Here is a 22692-nt window from a genome sequence, read left to right as displayed (position 1 = left end):
AAGTTGATAAACTTGTAAACTCACTTTTGAGAAAATGACCTTTGAATGTTGTGCTACCTACTGGAGAGCCCTTCTTTGTCTTCACCCATTCAGCATCGTTCATTACACTCTTAAGCTTTAGCCCCACCCATCTCTTTAAGGGTTGATCCGAGCGTTCTGTACTAACAACAGCAGTCAAGCACCCCAGCTAACTGCTAGCTATTTCCAAACACAGCTCACTGACCATTTTACTCGCCCTAGTGGGGCTGGTTAAGCTGTTATCCAGAACGTTGGTGACTGCAACTGTGCTTCTGGCAACAATTTATGTTTTTTTGCCAACGTTTACTGACACCAGCCATATTCAATGGGTGTTGAGCGTTCGTAAATGTGTCAGTTATTCTGCGCTCTGGCACACTCAGATGAGAGTGCTCTGAAATTGAAGTAGATAGCCAGAGCAAATTTACCAGCTACATCTATCAACGGTTTTCAGTCACATTCTACACTGCTCAAAAAAATAAGGTGATATTCTCCTCAATGCCATTGGATGAATCCCGGAACATATTCCAGTCTGTGCTAGCAAAACAGTCCTGTACCATTGCATCCGCATCATCTTACCACTTCCGTATTGAGTGAGTCTCTGGTCCTCCCTGCTTTAGTTTTTGCTTGTAAGCAGGAATCAGGAGTGTAGAATTATGGTCAGATTTGCCAAATGGAGGGCGAGGGAGAGCTTTGTATGCATCTCTGTGTGTGGAGTAAAGCTGGTCTAGAGTTTTTTTTCCTCTGGTTGCACATGGGACATGCTGGTAAAAAATGTTTACACTCTGGTATTACTGTGTAACCCTAAGCTTTAGTGTCTATCTCAATGCATGGAAAATAGCTTCCACGCCAGTCACCAAATGCTTTTGCGAATGGGAGGAAAAATTAAGGACAATGTTTAAGTTTAATTCAATAAGAGAAAAGCTGTGAAATGGAGAGTTGAAAATAAAGATAAGGAATGGCCAGGAAAACAGTGTTTAAGAAAGATTTATTGAAGTGGTAAAAGAGGATGATAGCAGTGAATACTATGTGTGATGATTGTGAAGTGTGAGGCGCTATACAAATTCAGGACTGGGCCATCAAATAGGCCTATGACACTTCAAGGGAACTGTAGCCTACTGTTCAGATGGGTTGAATGGAAACTGAAATCTGGAATCTGAATGTAGGTCTATAACCTCTCACTTAGCCTTAATATTAACTCCTGCTGAATTAAGCATTTCTTGCAGTAAAATGATACACCAAATGTATTTGTTGCAGATAGGGACCATCTGTAGAGGTGTTATCTTTATCAGCATCATAAAAGCTGATAGTATTTCAACCACAAAAAATATGTATCCAAGCCACACTGTTATCTTATCAGAAACATTTTGGGTCATTTTCTATTTCCTTAAAACCGGTTAAACTGATGTCATTTGGATATTTTGAAGAGAAAATCTTTCTTTAACTCTGGGATAGGCGTCAGTGGGACACCTGTCGACAACTTCCGGTGAAATTGGAGGGCGCGCAATTCAAAATAAATAATCATAAAAATGATGGATATTAAACATCTAGGTATATAGAAGTGTCTTATATCGGTTAAAAGCTTAAAGTCTTGTTAATCTAACTGCATTGTCCGATTTACAATAGGCTTTACAGCGAAAGCATGCCATGTGATTGTTTGAGGACGGCGCCCCACATCAAAATATTTTTCAACCAGCACAGGCTTCGTAAAATGACAAATAGCAATTAAATATTCACTTACTTTTTTGAAAATCTTCCTCTGATTTGCAATCCCAAGGGTCCCAGCTACAACATGCATGGTCGTTTTGTTAGATAAAATCCTTCTTTATATCCCAAAAAGTCAGTTTTGTTGGTGCCATCGATTTGATAATCCACTCGTTCAAATTGCAGAGAAAGGAATCCGAAAAGCTACCGCTAAACTTTGTTAAAACAAGTCCAAATACGTTTCTATTTAATCCTCAGGTACTCTAACGTGTAATTAAACTATAATATTTTATACAGAAAGAAGTATGTTCAATAGAAAAGTAAAATTAGCAAGTGGGCGTCCTCTTCGTGTCACGTCCTGACCTTAGTTCCTTTTTTATGTCTCTGTTTTAGTTTGGTCAGGGTGTGAATTGGGGTGGGCATTCTATGTTGTGTATTCTAGGTTTTGTATTTCTGTGTTTGGCCTGGTATGGTTCCCAATCAGAGGCAGCTGTCGATCGTTGTCTCTGATTGAGAACCATACATAGGCAGCCTGTTTTCCCACTATGGGTTATGGGTAGTTGTTTTCCAACTCTGACTCCCAGTACCAAAACTCAAAATCCTTCCTCATTTGGGAAGAAACAAGCCTGAAACCTTGAACATAGACTGTTGACATCTAATGGAAGCCATAGGAATTGCAATCTGGAGCTGGAATTGCATAGGACCCATAGCTTTCCATTGAAAGAGCATGGGCTCTCAAAAAAAAACAATTCCGGTTAGTTTTTCTTTGGATTTTCTCCTACCATATCAATTGTGTTATAGTCTCATACATTATGTTAAAAGTGTTTTCTATCCAACTGTACCAATTATATGCATATCCTGGCTTCTGGGCCTGAGTAACAGGCAGTTTACTTTGGGCATGTCAGTCAGACAGGAAGTGAAGAAAAATAGACCCTAGCTTGAAGAAGTGTTAAAAAATAAGTACAAATTCCCTGGTCCCCAAAAGTCTTTGCTCTGCGAAAGAAGCAGAGATGACAAGGAACTTTACCGATGTCATATAGATTGAATCATTTATTTCATTCTATCGATTCATTAAATTATTCTGCCGAGCAAGGGTTTATTTAGTCCTCTAGGGCAACATATAATGACTGAAGAGAAGCTGCATGTATCTAATTACAGACAAGTTGACAAACAAATAGACTACCAAAATGTAGGAAATTCTCAGCAGAAACATCTAAATTAGGCAAAAAACTAAAAACCCTGAACCCTCTTCAAAAAATCATTTGGCCATCTCTGACTGTAGCCTGAAGCACATTTTCTATGTTTGCGGTATAGGGTCGGGTGCGGGCCTTTTATATACATGTATATCTGGGCATTTATTAATAATTGCAGGCGGGCGCGGGTGAACAAAAAGATCACCCACGCACCACTAGTGTGCTAACCCATCACACTGCTCCTATAGGAGCTCAGGACACTGCTGCAGGATGTCTATGCTTGTTGTGATATCAGGTGTCTCTGGACTGGATGACATGATGTGTATAGAGAAGAGTGTCGATATGGGCTCTGTGTTGAAACCAAGGTGGAATCTGTTTACTGTAAACTGTAATGAGCATGGCTCCAACAACACTGACAGCTTTGAGTCGTGCCTGTTTAATCAGTTTATTTAATTATATAACATTCCAAAACAACTATTATTATAGAATGTCTATATTTAGTGTAAGAAATTTACTAAATTGTATGAGTGACATAATTTTAAATTTTTGTAATTTAGCAGACACTCATATCCAAATCGAATAATGGTGAATACATGGGGATCAAACACACAATGACCACATAATAAGGACCACATAATAATAATGATTATAATGATTATTATTATTGTTACCTTTTATTTTTACGGGGAGAGGAGTCATTCAAACAAGCAAAAAAACCACATGATTTTGTTATAGGCTAAATAAAAAACTAAATGATTCTCTGAAATAGTCACCCGTTGATTTAATTTAATAATGTGTTACCAAAATATATGAGTTACTGTAAATTGATAGCAGTTTTACACATACTTGTACTGTACATACTGTACTGCACATACTGTACTGTAGTTAAAGGTTATGGTAGATCAAAAACATGACGTGTCCAGAAATCGTTTAAATGTTTTGTCATTATTGATTAACAGCATTTTAATGAGTGTCTTAAAATTAAAGAGACGTTCAAGAGAAATAGCAACTCATATACACTTTAATGTCAAAAAACAAAATCTATTCAAGTGTGTACAAAGGGCTTCATGTTGATGCTCTATTTTAATGCTCTCACATATTGTATTTTTCAAATTAATAATATATTAAATTTCTTGCATAAAAAAAATCTAAGGGCTGGAGAAATGTAACCACTCCCAAATTCACAGACAGAGCTATGGATGACTGATCTTTAATGATAACAACAATATAGTTTTTTTACCATGTTTCGAGGCTGGGTTCTGATGGGGTTAACGACAGCTGAGCGAAGCACATGAGGCACTCAGAAGTTATTTTCTTCAAGACGTACCATTCATTTATAAGTCAAAAAATGGATGGAGCAACTGCAGATTGCTCCTTTAACTTCTGTCACGAGAATGTCAGACGAAAAATATCAGCTCTATCTCTTGTGAACTAACAAAAGGCTATGATTACCATTCAACTCTGAATGGAAATGAATTCCTTTATAAATAGGTGGACAGCAGGATCCACTCCAATATCCAGTGATTTCTCTCTGGGCAATCGTGATTTGTGACACAATGGGCCAGCCAGTCACGTAGCATATTCTTTCTCCCCTTTTAACTGGAGTGGCGATGAGTCTTCCTCTGTTCAAGATCTGCATTTTCCCTATCATCCCTTACACATAGGCATTCTTATCAAAGTGCTGTGCTCTGGAGGAGCTGCTGTATTTGGGTGGAGGCCGCTGGCTCATGGGCTGTGCATGCCCTCTAGGGTGGGAAGAGACATGGGAGGTGGAGGCAGGTCCTCCATAGGCATAGCCTGTGCGACTGGAGCTGTGAGAGAGAAAGAGTGAAAGACAAAGGGAGAGAAACTTAGTGAAGTAAACTGATAATGTAATTTACCAAATGTCAATTACATGTATGCACATCATCATTGATATGTGACTCACCTTCTAGTGGAACTATCTACTACGGAGAAGCAGAATATCCCCCCTCCCAGAACACACAGGATAGATCCTGCCCAACCAATGAACAAGGCAACTCCCAGTTCATACCTGGAAAACAGGAGACTGGTTAATGAACAGCAACATTACTTCACATCCAGGATCATGTGAGTCACTCCAATGTATGTCTGGTCCTATACGTCAAATGGGTTACTCACTTCTGAGCAACAAACATGGGGTCAAAAAACTCAGATGTTATTCTGTGTGCATACAGGGAGCATGCGGACAACGAGCAGAGACCTGCAGAGAGGAAAATAATGTTCAGTTCTGCATACTACACCATTATTGTACATCAACGGCTGTGACATGTCAAGTTACCGCTGAGTATGAAATTGACCCCGGCGAAGCAAGCCGTTCTGGCTTTGCTTTGGTCTGATCCCCCAATCTTGGTGCACTTCATTCCGACCAGGGCAAAGACGGCACCAAAGAAGCCCAGGCAGACAGCAGCGATCATCAGACCCCTGCAGGCCTGAATATAACCTGGAAGAAAGAGCACATACCATGTGAGATATATGTTACACACCTTTAGACAGGGCCGGCCCGCTCATTAGGCAGCTAGGCATCCGCCTATGGCGGCAGATTGAAGAGGGCTGCATTTTCTGATCTAAACTGACCAAGAAGCACCTGCAACAACACATTAAACCTCACATAATTATGCCCCAAACAATTACAATTTCTCTCTCAACCAGTGGCATATGAGCTTTTTAAGTGAGCGCTGATTCCGCCCTGTGATAAGCAGTGCCCTCCTTGTTGAAGGCAGAACCCCTCTCCAGGGTGCTGTTGAAGAGACAGCGCTCCACCAACATTCCATCCCAAAAAATTATCTAACATAAATCATGTACTGTAGCAGATATAGCATATGGTAGAAATAGTATTTGGCCTTTTCTGTAGCCTACAGGCTGTATGACATTGTAATGAGACAGAAACGTTTTACATCGTGCAAGTTTCTCCGATCAAAATAGCCTGATCTAAATGGTGCCCAATCAAATAAAACATGTGCTCACATGTTAAAACAAACATATCCTAATAACAGGACAGGTCAAAGTAAAATGGACAATACGGAATGGATAATCAGGCTACAATACTTCTGCATTTCCAACTGTGTAAACGCATTGCAAATGGGTTCAGGATAACTCCTCCTGATTAAGTTGGGTAGCTGATATTCAGAGCTTCAATAGCACAGGAATTAGGACTAATAAAGCCAATGCAACAAACTGTTTTACAAACGATGGGCCTACCACATGGATGGGCATTTCTAAAATTCCATTGCGAGCCGACATGGTAGGCTACACTCCAGTAAGCATGGACAGACGCTGACTTCTTTTATACAATTTATTTTGGTCCTGTCCAAACCGTCCGTCTTTTTTGTGCAGACGTCTGTGTTTAGTTCAGGTTTTGTCCGGTCTGGACCAGCCTTGATTTGGCCCAAACATACATGTCTATAAAATTTATTTTCAACTTTCATTCAGAACCCGAAAATGAACATGATTTCAATGTCGGAAAATGTGTATTTTCAAAGTCTGGAAAAATAAGTATTTTAGACATCTTTTCAAGTTAATTTTGCTTACTGGAATATTCTAGTAGAGGAGGCCATTTTTGCTCTCGCATAGGGTGGCAGAATGGCCAGGACCTGCGCTTCCTTTTAGGCAATGCTTCTTGATTTTATGTAGACCTATAGTCAGCAAAGTCTATGGTTCTAAGCATTAGCTAAATGTCCCCCAGCCATTTCCTCCAATGCCCTCCACATCTCGTTCCACTCACAAACCATACAGGATCACAAGACCTTAATTGGCTTGGCTAACTGAGCAAGCAACTAATTGGTTCAGTATGAGAAAACAATCATTTGTTATGCTAAGGTCCTCACAGTCTTGGCATTGGAGCTGCCTTTGAGACGTGATTTACAGGCACATATTAGCTTGGTGGTTAACCCCTAAAACTAGCCAACCATGGAAAATCAGCCCCAGGCTCCCAGTAAATCTAATTTATAGCCTCCCATGATGTTAGGCTAAACATTGACATCTCTGAAGGTAGATGAGTTGTCCCTGGGAGAACACTTGCATTGTGACTTCCCCACAAATCTATTAGCACTGTCAAGCTCCGAGCACTATATCTTTCCAAGTAATGAGAAATTGAAACTGTGGCGCAGTTACAGTGAGGTGGCGGATCCACTGACCCTCATCTGAGACCGACGATGAAACACTGCTAGTCTGCAGACTCTGCACTTTTGTTAACGTCTATGAAATCTAATACAACCCATGTAACACGTTTGTACAGCTAGTCCATGCCTACTGAATGCATTGAGATGTAATTGCTTGATCTACTGGATCAAAAAGTATATATTTACACAATGAGGGCGTTAGAATCACAATCATTTTCTGTTTGGTTAAGGCAAAACTGAATCGGGTTGGCTTAGAATGTTGACAGCGTGTAAGCTATATTTATTCTCCAATGTTTATTGAAAGCATAAGTAAATTTGCACAATGAGTCACGCTGGTTTCAATGATTCGGGAGACAAGCGTGCATAATGAAAGTTCCTGAGGGATCAGTGACAGTACCAACCCCCCGCCGAAGTTGTGTCAGCGTCAGACGGGCTAGTAGTAGTGGTGTCGGACGGACCATTCCCGCTGTCTCCCTTAATGGTCCATTATTCTGTCAAGCTGGTATCAATGATTTGGGAGACAGGCGTGTGTAACGAAAGTCCCGGAGGGATCCGTGAAAGAGCACTTGTTGTCTCTTAACCCTCCTCTTGTGTTCCGATCGAATTGGACCAATTTACAAGGTTTCTCTCTGAAAAATGTAGTTAATTTAATATGATTGTCATAAGGTTCCATGACTTTGTCCCCACAAGGCATCTGAACACACAAAATACATTGTGATGATTTTCTTTACATTTTGGGTTTTATTTAACTTTTGTACACCCGTGGTGTTCCAGGTCAATAATGACCGGTCATTAGAAATATAATGGGTGAGACTACAATTAGTGTATCAAATTGAGTTCAGGCACATGCCCATTCATCAGATCGACACACTTCCTCTCCCAGACTCCCACATGCATGTGTGTTTGAGCACACACACACACACACCTGCCTCCCCTTCTTGGCTTCCATGGCAACCCCCACGGGAATCTTTCACCCCATGGGAACCACACCTGTTGGCATTTTCACAAACCATCGCAGCATTGTTTCAATAATATATGGACATTTTCTCGAAGCTCTAGTATATAAAAGCTTTTTTGAGGCCTTGCTCACAATTCATTCTGTGGCAGCACATTGACCAAATTATATACTGTATGTGAGGCTCTTCATCATATCTTTGACCATGACACTGGTGAGGAGGAGAGAGGTCAGGAAACTGACAGTGAAGATGCATTAGAGAAGGAAGTGTCAGAAGTTGAAGACAACACAGAATATGATCCAGACCAAGAGACAACCGATGTGGAACCATCCAGTGATGAGGAAGAGGAACCTGCTGAGATTGTTGTTACATTCTGGTCAAAGAATGGGAATTTGTCCTGGTCTTCATCCCCATCTGAGAGGAGAGGTCGGCTGTCGGCTGAAAATGTTATCAGGGTGTCCCCAGGGCAACGAGATACGCCATATCCCGGGTTGATGACATAACATCCTGCTTCGAACTGTGCTCTGTGCTGACAGAGTCAATCAAAATTATAGTGATAAACATGACCAACTTGGAGGGGAGACGTGTTCACAAAGACAACTGGAAGGAGGTAGACCAGACACACGTCCAAGCATACGTGGGTCTCTTGATTTTGACTGGTGTGTTTTATTTATTTTACCTTTATTTAACTAGGCAAGTCAGTTAAGAACAAATTCTTATTTTCAATGACGGCCTAGGAACAGTGGGTTAACTGCCTGTTCAGGGGCAGAACGACAGATTTGTACCTTGTCAGCTCTGGGGTTTGAACTTGCAACCTTCCGGTTACTAGCCGGTTACAACGCTCTAACCACTAGGCTACCCTGCCGCCCCACGTCATGTGTGTACAGATCCAGAAACTAATCTGCCACCAGTTTATGGGATACATAGTCTGGTCGGGCATTTTTTTGTGCCACTGTGTCACTCCAGACATTTCACGTGTTGTCCCGGAGGGGTTATCTTCAACAACCGTGATACAAAACCAGACCGCTGACAACAAGACAAGCTGGCAGCAATCAGCGAGGTTTGGCCCAGTTGGTGGAGCACTTGCCACTCATCTATAACCCAAGCCCAGACATCACAGTGGATGACCGTCTGTTCGCTTTTAGTGGAGGCTGCACATTCTAACAGTACATGCCAAGCAAACCTTCTAAATATGGAATAAAGGTATGGGAAGCATGTTATTCCAGGACACGTTACGCCTGAAATATGCAGGTTTACACCAGGAAGCCTGCTGACGGTGTTTCCGAAGGGAACCAGGGGAAGCGGGTGGTCCTGGAAACGACTGCAGGTCTCCAGGGGAACAACATGACGTGACAATTTCTTCACCTCATATGGTCTTTGTCAGGAGCTGCTCCAAAAAATATATCATAGTGGGGACGGTCAGAAGGAACAAGCCTGAGTGGCCTCCTGCCTTACTCACTACCAAGGACAGGGATCGGTTTTCCTCTTTGCCTTCACCGATACACACACTCTTGTGTCCTACTGCCCGAATGTGCTCCTGATGACAACTCTGCACAGGGATGCCGCTGTGAGTACCAGGGAGGACGGGAGGCCCAACGCTGTCCTGGATTACAACAGGAGCAAAGGGGGAGTTGACAACCTTGATTGTTACTTTTTATCTCATGTACTTTTTGTTCTATTACCAGATTAGTTTTATCTGCACCATAAAAATAAGACATGTTGTTGTTTGGTGAAATGCTCATTGAATTTGTGAACAATATGGAGTCAGTTCTCTTCATTTGAATATGTAAATACGTTTTAGATGTGATAAATTAAAACACCACGTTGATGTAATTTTTCACGTTACATGCAAGACATGAAGTATCACTTGTACGTACTCATTATTGTATTTACTGATTGTTGCGCTTTGCAGGTTACTGGCACATACTCTTGTAAGAGAATGACGACACGTTGGCCCATGGTGATGTTCTTCAACATCCTAGATGTGTCGGCCTACAAGGCGTTTGTGGTGTGGATGGAGGTGAATCCACCTGGAAGCAGGGATTCTTCAAGAGGAGACTATCCCTAGAAGAGTTGGAGAAAGCCATGGTGGCACCCCTCATTCAAAGGCGCCAACACCTTCCTCCAACACCATCTTCAGCTGAAGCGATATACACGGGCCAGAAGCAAGGTCTACGGCCGCCAGAAACAGAAGATGCAGAAGGAAGAGGTGAGATCTGTGTGCACCAAGAGATGTCAAAACGAGCATTATGTTCCATAAATGTAGTGCATATATTTGCAAGGCACATGCAACAACCACCACGTAGGAGGGTTAAATACATTATTACAGTTGTACTTAGCGAATTCTAGCCATAATTGTGTTGACTTGAAATCAGTCACCGCACCTCAAAACAAGACATGGTGTTACGCCCTGGCCATAGAGAGGCTTTCATTCTCTATTTTGGTTAGGCCAGGGTGTGACTAGGGTCGGCATTCTATGTTCATTTTCTGTGTTTTATATTTCTTTGTGGTTTGGCCGTGTGGTTCTCAATCAGAGGCAGCTGACTATCGTTGTCTCTGATTGAGAACCATACTTAGGTAGCCTTTTCCCACTGGGTTTTGTGGGTAGGTAATTTCTGTTTTGTGTTTTTCACAATGCAGGACTGTTTCGGGTTTTCCCTTTGTTGGTTTTGTTAATTCAGTGTTCAGTTCAATAAAGAAATATGAACACTTACCAAGCTGCGCTTTGGTCCGACTACTCTTCCTCATCTGACGAAGAAAGCCGTTACACATGGTAACAAGAACAAGATAAAACTGGTTCTTGTTGCCAGGTGTAACATGGCAGTTACTTGTCATTGTTCTTAGCAACAGTATCTGGCCATCCAGAAACACAGCAACTCACAGACTTCTGCCCAATTGAAGCGTGCACATCGTTTTCCTGCCGTTCTCAGTTAATCCTTCTATAAGGAGTTCTTACATTTTAAAAGCTGTATTGCAGGGGTAGGCAACCCTGTTACTGAAGTGCCACAGGCACTGCAGGATTTTGTTCCAACTAGGCAGCACACCTGACCCAACTGAGATAATTGATCAGTTCAGGGATTGCCTAAATTCAACACCCCTGGTCTGCCAGGTTGGTTCAATCAAAAACATGAAGTGGCCATCCAGGACCAGGGTTGTCCCTGCAGTTTTGTAGGACAGTAGGCCAGGAGATAAATAGGCCAGTAAGCCAGTAGACCAATAGACCAGTAGACCAATAGGCCAGTAAGCCAGTAGACCAATAGACCAGTAGACCAATATTTCAGTAGACCAGTAGGCCAATAGACCAGTAGACCTATAGGACAGTTGACCAATAAACCAGTAGACCAGTAGGCAGTGGTGAAAAAAGTACCCAATTGTCAAACTTGAGTAAAAGTAAAGATACCTTAAAACCTCTTGAATCTAGGGGGCACTATTTTCATTTTTGGAAAAATAACGTTCCCAAAGTAAACGTGCTATTTTGTAAGGACAGGATACTACAATATGCATATAATTGACACCTTAGGATAGAAAACACTAAAGTTTCCAAAACTGTATCAAATATTGTCTGTGAGTGTAACAGAACTGATATTGCAGACGAAAGCCTGAGAAAAATCCAATCAGGAAGGGACTCTTATTTAGAAAGCTCTACGTTCCTATGCGTCCCTATTGAGCAGTGAATGAGATATCAACCAGATTCCTTTTTCTATGGCTTCCCTAATGCGTCTAGCGTAAAAATACATAGTTTCAATATTTTATTTTGAAAAATGAGCCTGAACGACAACATTGCGTCAGTGGTCAGCTGGAGGCTCTCAGAGTGTTTTGTGCGTAAAAGACAAATGCGGCCATTGTTTCTCTCTTTCCTACTAAGAAGCCACCTGTCCCGGTTGATATATTATCGAATAGATATTTGAAAAACACCTTGAGGATTAATTATAAAAAACGTTTGCCATGTTTCTGTCGATATTATGTATCTAATTTGGAATATTTTTTGGCGTTGTCGTGACCGCAGTTTCCGGTGGATTTCTCAACCAAACGTGAAGAACAAACGGAGGTGTTTCGGCTATAAAAATAATCTTTATGGGACAAAATTAACATTTGCTGTCTAACTGGGAGTCTCGTGAGTGAAGCTCATCAAGGGTGAACGATTTAAATTGATTGCTTTTCTGATCTTCGTGACCAAGCTGCCTGCTGCTAGCCAGGCATAATGCTATGCTAGGCTATCGATAAACTTACACAAATGCTTGTCTTGCTTTGGCTGTAAAGCATAATTTCAAAATCTGAGATGACAGGGTGATTAACAAAAGTCTAAGCTGTGTTTCAATATATTTCACTTGTGATTTCATGAATGTGAATATTTTCTAGTAATATTTTTTGTCCGTTGCGTTATGCTAATTAGTGTCAGTTGATGACAATTCTTCCGGATCCGGGAGAGGGAGTTCCAAGAGGTTTTAATAGAAAATGACTCAAGTAAAAGGGAGTCACCCAGTAAAATACTACTTGAGTAAAAGTCTAAAAGTATTTGCTTTTAAATATACTTAAGTATTGAAAGTAAATGTATTTGCTAAAATGTACTTAAATACAAATATAAATAATTTCAAATTCCTTACAGTAAACAAAGCAGACTGTCACATTTTATTTTCTTTTTATTTACGGATAGCCAGGGGCCAACTCTACTCCAACTCTAAAATATGATTTACAAATGAAGCATTTGTGTGTAGTCTGCCAGATCAGGGGCAGAAGGGATGACCAGGGATTTTGTCTTGATAAGTGTGTGAATTAGAACATTTTCCTGTCCAGCTTAGCATTAGCATTAAAATGAACGAGTACTTTAGGGTGTCATGGAAAATATATTACAGTAAAAAGTACATAATGTCCTTTAGGAATGTAGTGAAGTAAAACGTTGTCAAAAATATTAATAGTAAAGTACAGATACCCCAAAAAACAACTTAAGTAATACTAAAGTATTTTTACTTAAGTACTTTACACCACTGCCAATAGACCAGTAGGCCAGAAGGACATTAGACAAGTAAACCAGTAGGCCAATGTTGCTAAACAGAAACTATAACACACAATGACAAAAAAGTTACTTTGAGCAGACCGTCCAGTGCCAGCATGGATGGAAAGTCCTTGCAGTTGGAGACTCCTGTTGAATCAGTGACACATGCCTTCCACAGGTTGGACCAGTAGGTAGCTGTGGTGATGACTGTGCCGTCGAGAGAGGACACCTTCCAGTAATCCGTGGGTATGGTGGAGGAGATCAGGACCCAGCCAGATGTGGTCAGAATAAAGGCCAAAATCTCTGTCACCATGTCACTCATCGTGTACAGTACACTAGCGCTTACTACTGAAGTTGGTGAGTAATGCAGAGGTCACGGAAAAGTAGCGATGTGACTGACGGTCCACTGGCCAATGAAGCTTGTTGAAGACAATCTCAGGCATGGGCTCTGGAGCTGTAACTCAGGTTAAATGGCCATGGTGGGATTGATGGTTAATATGTTCTGGAATGTTTCCTATTCATCAGGGAGGGGTTTAGCCCTCGTTGTCAATGACTGACCAATGGTATCTAGCTTCCTCCACCCCCTCACTTCACACACATCACTCACTGTGATAGAGTTGATGGGAGTTAACTGTACAGAAAGGTCAAAGGTGGAGGATGCACTGTCATGATGTGTCAAAATGTGTCATGATGACTTCATATATGATGCCTCACATAACAAGAGGATAAATATACGTGATTCAGAAGATTTCGGACTTATAGGCCTAGAACTTAGATGACGTAGCACAACCAGCCTGCACATCTCAAAGGGGATCATCACATTTAGCATGGGGGACATGATACAGACACTGTCGACTCTGTTGTCGTAACAACCTGCTCATAGGGGAGTTATTAAGTATTAAATAACAAGAAAATGTGACCGAAGGTTAAAAGTAGAATAATACTGATCACTCATTAACCTGCACCATGGACTGATGCTTCAGAGAGAGAGAGAAAGAGACATAGAGAGAGATGTCATTCAATGACATGGTAGTTAAAAATGAAGTATCATCACATCTGATTTGACAAACAATGGAAAGGAACTAGTTAACAAAACAGGAAGGAACTAGTTAACATAACAGGAAAGAACTATTTAACATAACATGAAGGAACTAGTTAACAAAACAGGAAGGACTAGTTAACATAACAGGAAGTAACTAGTTCACATAACAGGAAGGAACTAGTTACCAAAACAGGAAATAACTAGTTCACATAACAGGAAGGAACTAGATAACAAAACAAGCAAACAAATGGCTATACATAGTCATAGATCCTATAGTACATAGGGATACAGAAGGAATACTTTCTTCCTAACAATTTTTTACAGTTACGTTAGTGGTCCATCTAGTGGTAAACTATTGTACATGTGCACAGTTTGAAACACCACCACATGAGGGAGTTTTGAGAGATCAACGTGCACTTGACATGCACAGAATGCAGCCTTAAAAAGGCAGTATCAAAAAGCGCTACATTTCTTAAGTCAACGTTTCCAAAGTAATGATCCAGAAACTTGGCATATGATGATTGCCTGTGTCACTGGGAATGTATCCTTTATAGTCTCTGTACTTTGGGACAACAGAGAGATATCATGGTGTCAATTCCCTTTTCAATGTCCTCAGAAGAGATTGAACGCAGCTGAATAATATATCTCAGCAATGTTATAACTACAATTACTAGTTCTTCTCAACCAAGCCTATAATGGTCACTGCATTTGGCAGAGCTATGTCTCTATTTTTACATGTTGTCCTGTACACTGGCACGTGCCTCATACAGGAGCCACTGTGATTCAGTACGTGTACCGCCTGTTCTCTCAGTCTTTCCTGAGGATTACACATTGGCCATGGCAAAATCACCTGGAACATAAATATGTAAGAACATGAATTGTTCTTATAGATTATATTTAAACTTCCACAATGTGATCAAATCCACTAGTGGTAAACTATATTTAACAAATATAACAAACTGTAACAACTGTCAAAATACTTTCTGTCAACGAAGAACAACATGCTCCAAATGGAATGATCTGATACCCTCCAAAATATTTTCCATAAGATAATGTATTTTTATCTGACAATTTGCATTTACAAAATCAGTGGCATTAAAACATATGGACAAGGACTATTGGATATACGAATGTTGCAGTTTTGTGTTACAAAATGTTGCTGTTTCATTTTAGTTTCTTCTTTTTGTAGAGCGCATCACCTGTAGGCGCAGTTTATTAATGAATAAAATGCATATTATGCACGTATCATATGATTGTCAGTCAATTCAATTTAATGTACTTAACAACTTTTGCACAGTATGATCATACTAATAAGACAGGAGCATGAAACACAGTAAAGAAAGAATACTCGTGAACCAGGATATTTTTCATTCTGTGAACCAGGATCTTTTTCATTCTGTGAACCAGGATGTTTTTCATTCTGTGAACCAGGATCTTTTTCATTCTGTGAACCAAGATGTTTTTCATTCTGTGAACCAGGATGTTTTTCATTTAGTCAACCTGCATAAAATAATGCCACAGGTCGGTCCCTTGTTGGTTGTCACCTTACATGATCTCTGTGTGATGTGGATGGAGGGACCCTCCTCACCCTACCTTCCAGTTTGAAGATAGTGTGGTGTGGTCTGCAGTGCAGGGCTCCAATGGCGTTTCCAGCACAGTTATTCCACAGTCCCTGGAGGACCCATGTGGCCGTGATGACAGAGGAGGCTCTGCTGGTGGTCCTCCATTCGTTGGACAACGTGGCGCAGAAGGTGGCACCAAGCCCAACCAGGCCGCCCAGGAAAGCCAAGATCTGGATGCCTGACATTTTGGAAAAGGGTGAATTTAAAGTTTTTTTCAAAGCCTTTCAGCAGATTAAAAAATGAGAAGAAATTAAATGCCCAGGCGAGCAAATTACACAAGGGACATGTGTTCATCAGAGATGATTTACACTGAGGACATCTAGTCTCGCACCATTTACTGAGCAGAGGGATGGACAGAGTGAAAGAGTAAATGAAGTCAACTGACAGTTAGTTATTCAGGCAGCATTTGAAAAGGTTTTCCTTTTTTTGTATCTTTTGTGCTCACCAGATTTGGTCTGGTGTCATATTAACATTAAAGAAATAAAGGACTAATCAGTAAGCCATAAGACAATCAGCAATGTGACAAAGTTCAGTTACTAGTTCAACTATTCCTGTTTACAGAGTTGGCCAATTTACGATAAAAATAGCTTTTTTTTTACCTTAGAGAAACTTTGGATGGACTATAAACTCAATCTTATACAATGTACATGTGTGACACAAAGATCCCCCCCAAAAAATGTGTTCTGGAACAGGAAACGGGAAGCTGTAGACACATACCGCAGCAGTTGTCCCAAAGACTAATCTCCCTTTTTTGTGTATTGACATCTGAACTCGACCTTAAGTATAGGTTCAAGGTATTTGACCTAGAACCTATACTCATCTTACCTAGAGTGCTTCAGCCCAACACTATCGAATGCAGTGAGAATGTTTGCAGTGGTACTTTATTTGACCCTGCTGGTCATCTGTGAACGTTTGAAAATCTTGGCCATGTTCTGTTATAATCTCCACCCGGCACAGACAGAAGATGACTGGCCACCCCTCAGAGCCTGGTTCCTCTCTAGGTTTCTTCCTAGCTTCCTGCCTTTCTAGGGAGTTTTTCCTAGCCACCGGGCTTCTAAAACTGCATTGCTTGCAGTTTGGGCTTTTAGGTTGAGCTTCTGTATAGCACTTTGTGACATTGGCTCATGCAAAAAGGGCTTTATAAATAAATGTGATTGATTGATACTTTATTTGTCACTATGTGTACAGTATTGAGGCTACAACTAGCTAGGAGGGGAAGCTGGTTCGAGTGGGGGACAGGGTTAGGAGAACTCCTAATCCACCTGTTAATTGTTAATTAAGTTCAAGCCTGTGGAAAATAAAGCTGCGTTCATACCTTAACACCTTGACTTAATCCACATTTTGTTGTGTTATAGCCTGAATTCAAAATGGATTAAATATGTTTTGCCCATCTACACACAATAACCTATAATGACAAAGTGAAAACACGTATTCAGACATTTTTGCAAATGCATTTAAAATGAAATACATGTATCTAATTTACACAAGTATTCACACTCCTGAGACAATACATGTTAGAATTACATTTGGCAGTGATTACAGCTGTGTGTCTTTCTGGTTAAGTCTCTGAGAGCTTTACACACCTGGATTGTACAATATAAGCACAGTACTCTTTTTTTAATTCTTCAACCTCTGTCAAGTTAGTTGTTCATCACAGCCATGTTCAAGTCTTGCCATGGCGTTTCAAGCTGATTTAATTCAAAATTGTAACTAGGCCACTCAGGAACATTCAGTGTTATCTTGGTAAGCAACTCCGGTGTATATTTGGCCTTGGTGAATTTGTCTCCCAGTGTCTGTTGGAAAGCAAACTGAACCAGGTTTACCTCTAGGATTTTGCCTGTGCTTAGCTCTTTTCTGTTTATTTTTATCCTAAAGATGTCCCTAGTCCTTACCGATGACAAGCATACCCATAACATGATGTATCCACCACCATGCTTGAAATTATGAAGAGTGGTACTCAGTTATGTGTTGTTTTGGATTTGCCCCAAACATAATGCTTTGTATTCAGAACATAAAGTTCTTTAGTGCCTTGTTTCAAACAGGATGCATGTTTTGGAATATTTGTATTCTGTACAGGCTTCCTTCTTTTCCCTCTGTCAATTAGAATGTTGTTGATCCATCCTCAGTTTTCTCTTCTCACAGCCATTCAACTCTATAACTGTTTAAGTCACCATTGGCCTGGTGAAATCCCTGAGCGGTTTCCTTCCTCTCCGGCAACTAAGTTACGAAGGACACCTACCGGTATCTTTGTAGTGACAGGGTGTAAAGGGTCCAAAGTGTAATTAATAACTTCACCAAGGGATATTCAATGTTGTTGTTTTTTACACCAATAGTTTTTCTACCAGTCATTGGAAAACTTCCCTGCTCTTCGAGGTTGAATCTGTGTTTCAAATTCATTGCTTGACTGAGGGACCTAATTGTATGTGTGGGGTACAGAGATGTTAAACACTATTATAACACTATTAAACTCATGTTAAACACTAATATTGCACACAGACAGTCCATGCAACTTATTATGTGACTATTACTCCTGATTTTTTTTTTTAGGATTGCCATAATAAAGAGGTTGTCAAAACTTGTAAAAAATTATAAAATGACATTATGGGGTACTATGTGTCGGCCATTTTGAATTCAAGCTGTAGCGTAACAAAATGTGTAAAAAGTCAAGGGGTGTGAAAACTTGTGGACCACCCAGAGGTGGGTGACAGTGTACTGTAGACACCATCCGCCACACATGTCCTGTCTGATCCCCTGGGAGAGCACACAGCTTCCTGTTCTGTCTTGTTTGTCAGAATAATTCAAGAGGATTATATCTCAGCGGTAGCTTCCTGAAATGGCACCCTTTCCCTTTATTTCTTTACTTCTGAACAAGGCCCATAGAGCTCTGGTCAAAAGTATTGCACTAAATAGGAAATACCTCTCGTCAAAAGTAGTGCACTAAATAGGAAATACCTCTGGTCAAAAGTAGTGCACTAAATGGTGAATATGGTGCCATTTGGAACAGAGACGGTCTGTATTAAACCAATGAGAGCTGTTAAGTTAGTTGAACACGGTGTTCTTTACAAGGTAAAAACTTTTGTCTGCTGCTTCCTCTTTGCTCCCACTGGAGGGCAGTATATATTCTCAGTTTGTCTACCTTCACACTCGGCCTACATATAAAGAGTAACTCAATGATTTTGCATGACTATTTGGGTGTATTTTAGCCCGTTAGCAGGTGCTAACATCCTGGTTCTCCTGGCCCCGGTTTTCCTCAATCTCCTGTCAATGGCTCTGCAATTACATGTGACACTAGAACATATTCACGCTATTTTAATGTTATTTTTTAAGTTGGGGTAGCTATATATTTAGCATTTTCAAAAATAGTCTAAAGTGAGAGAATAATTATTATAACTACTATAATGTGAAAGTGAGTCCTAATGTGGATTTTCATATGTATTTTCTAGATCAAATATATTCTCAAGAGCTGGTGGCTGGCTTACTGGTGAGAAATGTTTTGAATCAGTGAAAACCTATGTTCAGTTGCTGAACAAAATAATATTGACTTTCTGAACATTATAACATGTTTGCTTACAAATTAATGAAATAATTGGTCTGAAGTCGGAACCTTGTTAGAAGTCATGATTCGTTTTCTTAAATACAACAGATCAATGTTATTTCTTTAAGTTGATGATGTGTTGTCATTCAGGTTGACCCTGTATCCCGGATCAGGAACATATTGCTTTGTACTCTACATCCAGCTTCCTGCTTTCTATTGATGGAATTGGTGTTTATTTGTCCTTGTGGGTTTGATTCCTTTGTGCCGGGCAGAGCCTCTGAACAGGAGCGCCTCAATGTGACAGAGCCCATCCTCAATGACAGCAGTGCCACTCTGCAGCTGGACCTTGACCTTTCCTTGGGTGTTTACGCAGGTGAGTCACAGTGAACGCAGCTCCCTTTGTCTGCCATTGAGACTCCGCACAACCCAGCCATTCACTGAGCACATCCCCGGGCTTTGGCTGGAGCCCAAGGCCTTCAAGGCCCAGTGTCTATACTCTGTGTTTACAGGGCCTCAGCTGCTAGAAAAGATAGGAGTGCTTTTCTTGTCTTCTAGTGTTGGCTTGCTCTCAGGTCTGATGTGATTGTCTTCCCATGACTACTCACCTCTTCAGTTTCCCACTCAACCTGTGTTCACAGTCCATAGTCAACTATTGGCAGCTCAACCTTTGAGAATAAAAAGTGAATCACTGAGGGAGAGATTGATGTGGAATCTAGCCCCATTTTGAGTTTTCAGGCCCAACAATGGTACAGTGAAGTCTACAGCTGACCTACCTGGAGCAGGAAGATGGAAAAGTGTTACTGCACTCTCCTGGTATGTTTATTTCACCTTTGTTTGTTGGTATGTAGGCTTGACAGGTGCCACCATCATATTTGCCTTCCTGCATAGTCTTGTGTTCTTCAAGAACCTGCTGAGCTCAGTCCAGCCTCCACAACTGCATGTTGACCGCGATCCTCTACACCCCTGTTCGCTATTTTGACTTCATATCCAATTGGTAAGGGGCCAGGCCATGTCAATAATATACTTTCTTCATGGACACAGTATGACCACAAACCACATCTGTTGTAACCACAAACCACATCTGTTATAACCACAAACCACATCTGTTATGACCACAAACCACATCTGTTATAAAGACAAACCACATCTGTTATGACCACAAACCACATCTGTTGTAACCACAAACCACATCTGTTGTAACCACAAACCACATCTGTTATAACTACAAACCAGATCTGTTATGACAACAAACCACATCTGTTATAACCACAAACCACATCTGTCATAACCACAAACCACATCTGTTATAACCACAAACCACATCTGCTATAACCACAAACCACATCTGTTATGACCACAAACCACATCTGTTGTAACCACAAACCAGATCTGTTATGACCACAAACCACATCTGTTATAACCACAAACCACATCTGTTATAACCACAAACCACATCTGTTGTAACCACAAACCACATCTGTTAAAACCACAAACCACATCTGTTACGACAACAAACCACATCTGTTGTAACCACAAACCAGATCTTTAATGACCACAAACCACATCTGCTATAACCACAAACCACATCTGTTGTAACCACAAACCACACCTGCTATAACCAGAACATGTTAATGTTTCAAGGCCAGATAGCATCATTACTTTTTTAGTTTAACATTTACGTGTGCTTACATTTTGGTGTACTCATCTTAAATTACCATTCTGTCCACTAGAGTGCAGACTATTCCTGGGACATGCCAACTTCTGCCTTGGCAGCAGCATACCACCCTGCAGTCCACTGCTGGCTTGCCTCTGAAGCCTAGCAGGGTTAGTCCTGTATGGGAGACCAGATGCTGCTGGAAGTGGTTTTGGGGGCCAGTAGGAGGCTCTCTTTCTTTTGATCTAAGCAGACCCAATGCCCCAGGGTAGTGATTGGGGACATTGCCCTTATTTGGGTGTTGTCTTTCAGATGGCAATTTAAACAGGGGTCTTGACTCTCTGTGGTCACTAAAGATCCCATGGCACTTATTGTAAGGGGTGTTAACCCCGGTGTCCTGGCTATATTACCAATCTGGCCCTCATACCACCATGGCCACCTAATCATCCCCAGCTTCCAATTGGCTCATTCATCTCCCCTCTTCTCTCCTGTAAAAAAATGTGTTCTCAGTCAAATAACCTGGTAAAATAAGAGTTGAATTACCAATCCAGTAGACCAGATACATACTTATGTCTGTCCCCACTTAACAATTACCCTCTGCTGAGGTGAACAAAATACACCTTTAGACAATGGTTTTGCATCTGTTAAAACTCCAATAATTTCTCTATAATATATAATATACATGCACTAGTCTTAGTAATATTTGTTACCTATTTGTGTAAATAAATCATTCACCTAGTAATACACCTGCTAGAATGACAGGAATATGCAATGCTCATTTAGGACTGTAGCCCTCTCCTGCAATCAAATGACCTAGTGGCATCATGGCTGGAATGTTATTCGGATTTTTTAAAGTATAATTTCTTAATTAATAAACATAAATTATTTCAACAAACCCGCCAGAAATCCGGTGTTTCAATTTCAAACGGTTTTGTTATATTTCATTCTTCTGTGATGTATAAAGTATAATCCTGGGATGCAAACTCAAAGCATAACACATTTTAACTCCATATCTGACATGGTACAGGTGTCTTATTTTTTTAAGCCCATAACCATGTGTGTGAGCTGTATACTTTTGTTTCAAAGTAGATGTGTTTAAGACTACCAAGAAACACTCTGTGCGACCTTGATTTAGCCCAGTTCAGAAAAGGTCATAGAGTTATGTGCTACTAGTTTGATGGGTATTGTTTGGGGTTTTTGGTACAGCACTACATCGCAGAGTCCATTTAGTTTAAAAGAAGCTTCATATCAACTGAAATCATCAATCGTCGGTGAGTGTCAGAGCTCCAAGTCAATAACATGTGAAATGAATCTACTGTATATTTAGGTGTAACATCTTTTAGAAATTAGTGAGAAGAGGGTTATCTATGAACCGTGAGCCTGAACAAAAAAAGCAAACAATGGTATTGAATGAATATTGTTTGCTCTAGATCTTGGAGTAGTGTGGTATTTGAACGACAGAGCTGACCAAACACAGGTTGATTTGCCTTGTGCACTGTATCAGAAATCTTTGATTATTTCACTAGCTTTGTAGACTGTATATGTTTTGAACAGAGCGGAGTGGGCAGATGGACATGACCTTAAAACTGAACAAACAATACAAAGATGATCTGCTCTAAAGGAGACTTGTGTTTTAATTACAAGGCTGCTTCACAATACACCTCCATATTAAGGTGATTTAAACAACTGACTTCTGTCTACTTATTTATTTATTTTAATTTGAAGACGAAAATGAATTCTTCCCAATTAAATTGGACAATTCTTAAAACAATTGTTGCCATTTCTGTGGTAAAAATCTGTTTCCAAATGTATGTTTAGTTAATATGACGTCATTGTCCT

At 40.5% G+C, this 22692-nt stretch overlaps 1 protein-coding gene across 3 annotated transcripts; it reads right to left on the bottom strand.

The window, feature by feature from the left end:
• Positions 1-3341: 3341 nt before the first annotated feature.
• Positions 3342-16046, bottom strand: LOC110501905 (claudin-10). Of its 3 annotated transcripts, none has more exons than XM_021579762.3 (5): positions 15636-16046; positions 5212-5373; positions 5052-5133; positions 4840-4944; positions 3342-4723 (listed from the first exon to the last, which is right to left on the bottom strand). In XM_021579762.3, the coding sequence occupies exons 1-5, from the start codon at positions 15847-15849 to the stop codon at positions 4567-4569; spliced, it is 720 nt and encodes a 239-aa protein (XP_021435437.1). In that variant the 5' UTR covers positions 15850-16046; the 3' UTR covers positions 3342-4566. The 3 variants fall into 3 exon arrangements, with proteins under 3 accessions (XP_021435437.1, XP_021435436.1, XP_090072373.1); XM_021579761.3 differs by lacking the exon at positions 15636-16046 and adding an exon at positions 13103-13472; XM_090216247.1 differs by lacking the exon at positions 15636-16046 and adding an exon at positions 13092-13414.
• Positions 16047-22692: the final 6646 nt, after the last annotated feature.

This window comes from Oncorhynchus mykiss, chromosome 22 (genome assembly GCF_057628025.1).
Source record: "Oncorhynchus mykiss isolate SJ-2025 chromosome 22, ASM5762802v1, whole genome shotgun sequence".
Lineage (NCBI taxonomy): Eukaryota > Metazoa > Chordata > Actinopteri > Salmoniformes > Salmonidae > Oncorhynchus > Oncorhynchus mykiss.
This window is presented reverse-complemented; position numbering and strand designations above follow the sequence as displayed.

Bases quoted from the DNA above. Each gene is read 5' to 3' on its own strand.
- LOC110501905 (XM_021579761.3), bottom strand. From the start codon at position 13,322: ATGAGTGACATGGTGACAGAGATTTTGGCCTTTATTCTGACCACATCT. The intron at 4,945-5,051 runs GTGAGTAACCCA...CCTGTTTTCCAG, and splicing joins CCCATGTTTGTTGCTCAGAA to GTATGAACTGGGAGTTGCCT. The intron at 4,724-4,839 runs GTGAGTCACATA...TCTCTCTCACAG, and splicing joins GTAGATAGTTCCACTAGAAG to CTCCAGTCGCACAGGCTATG.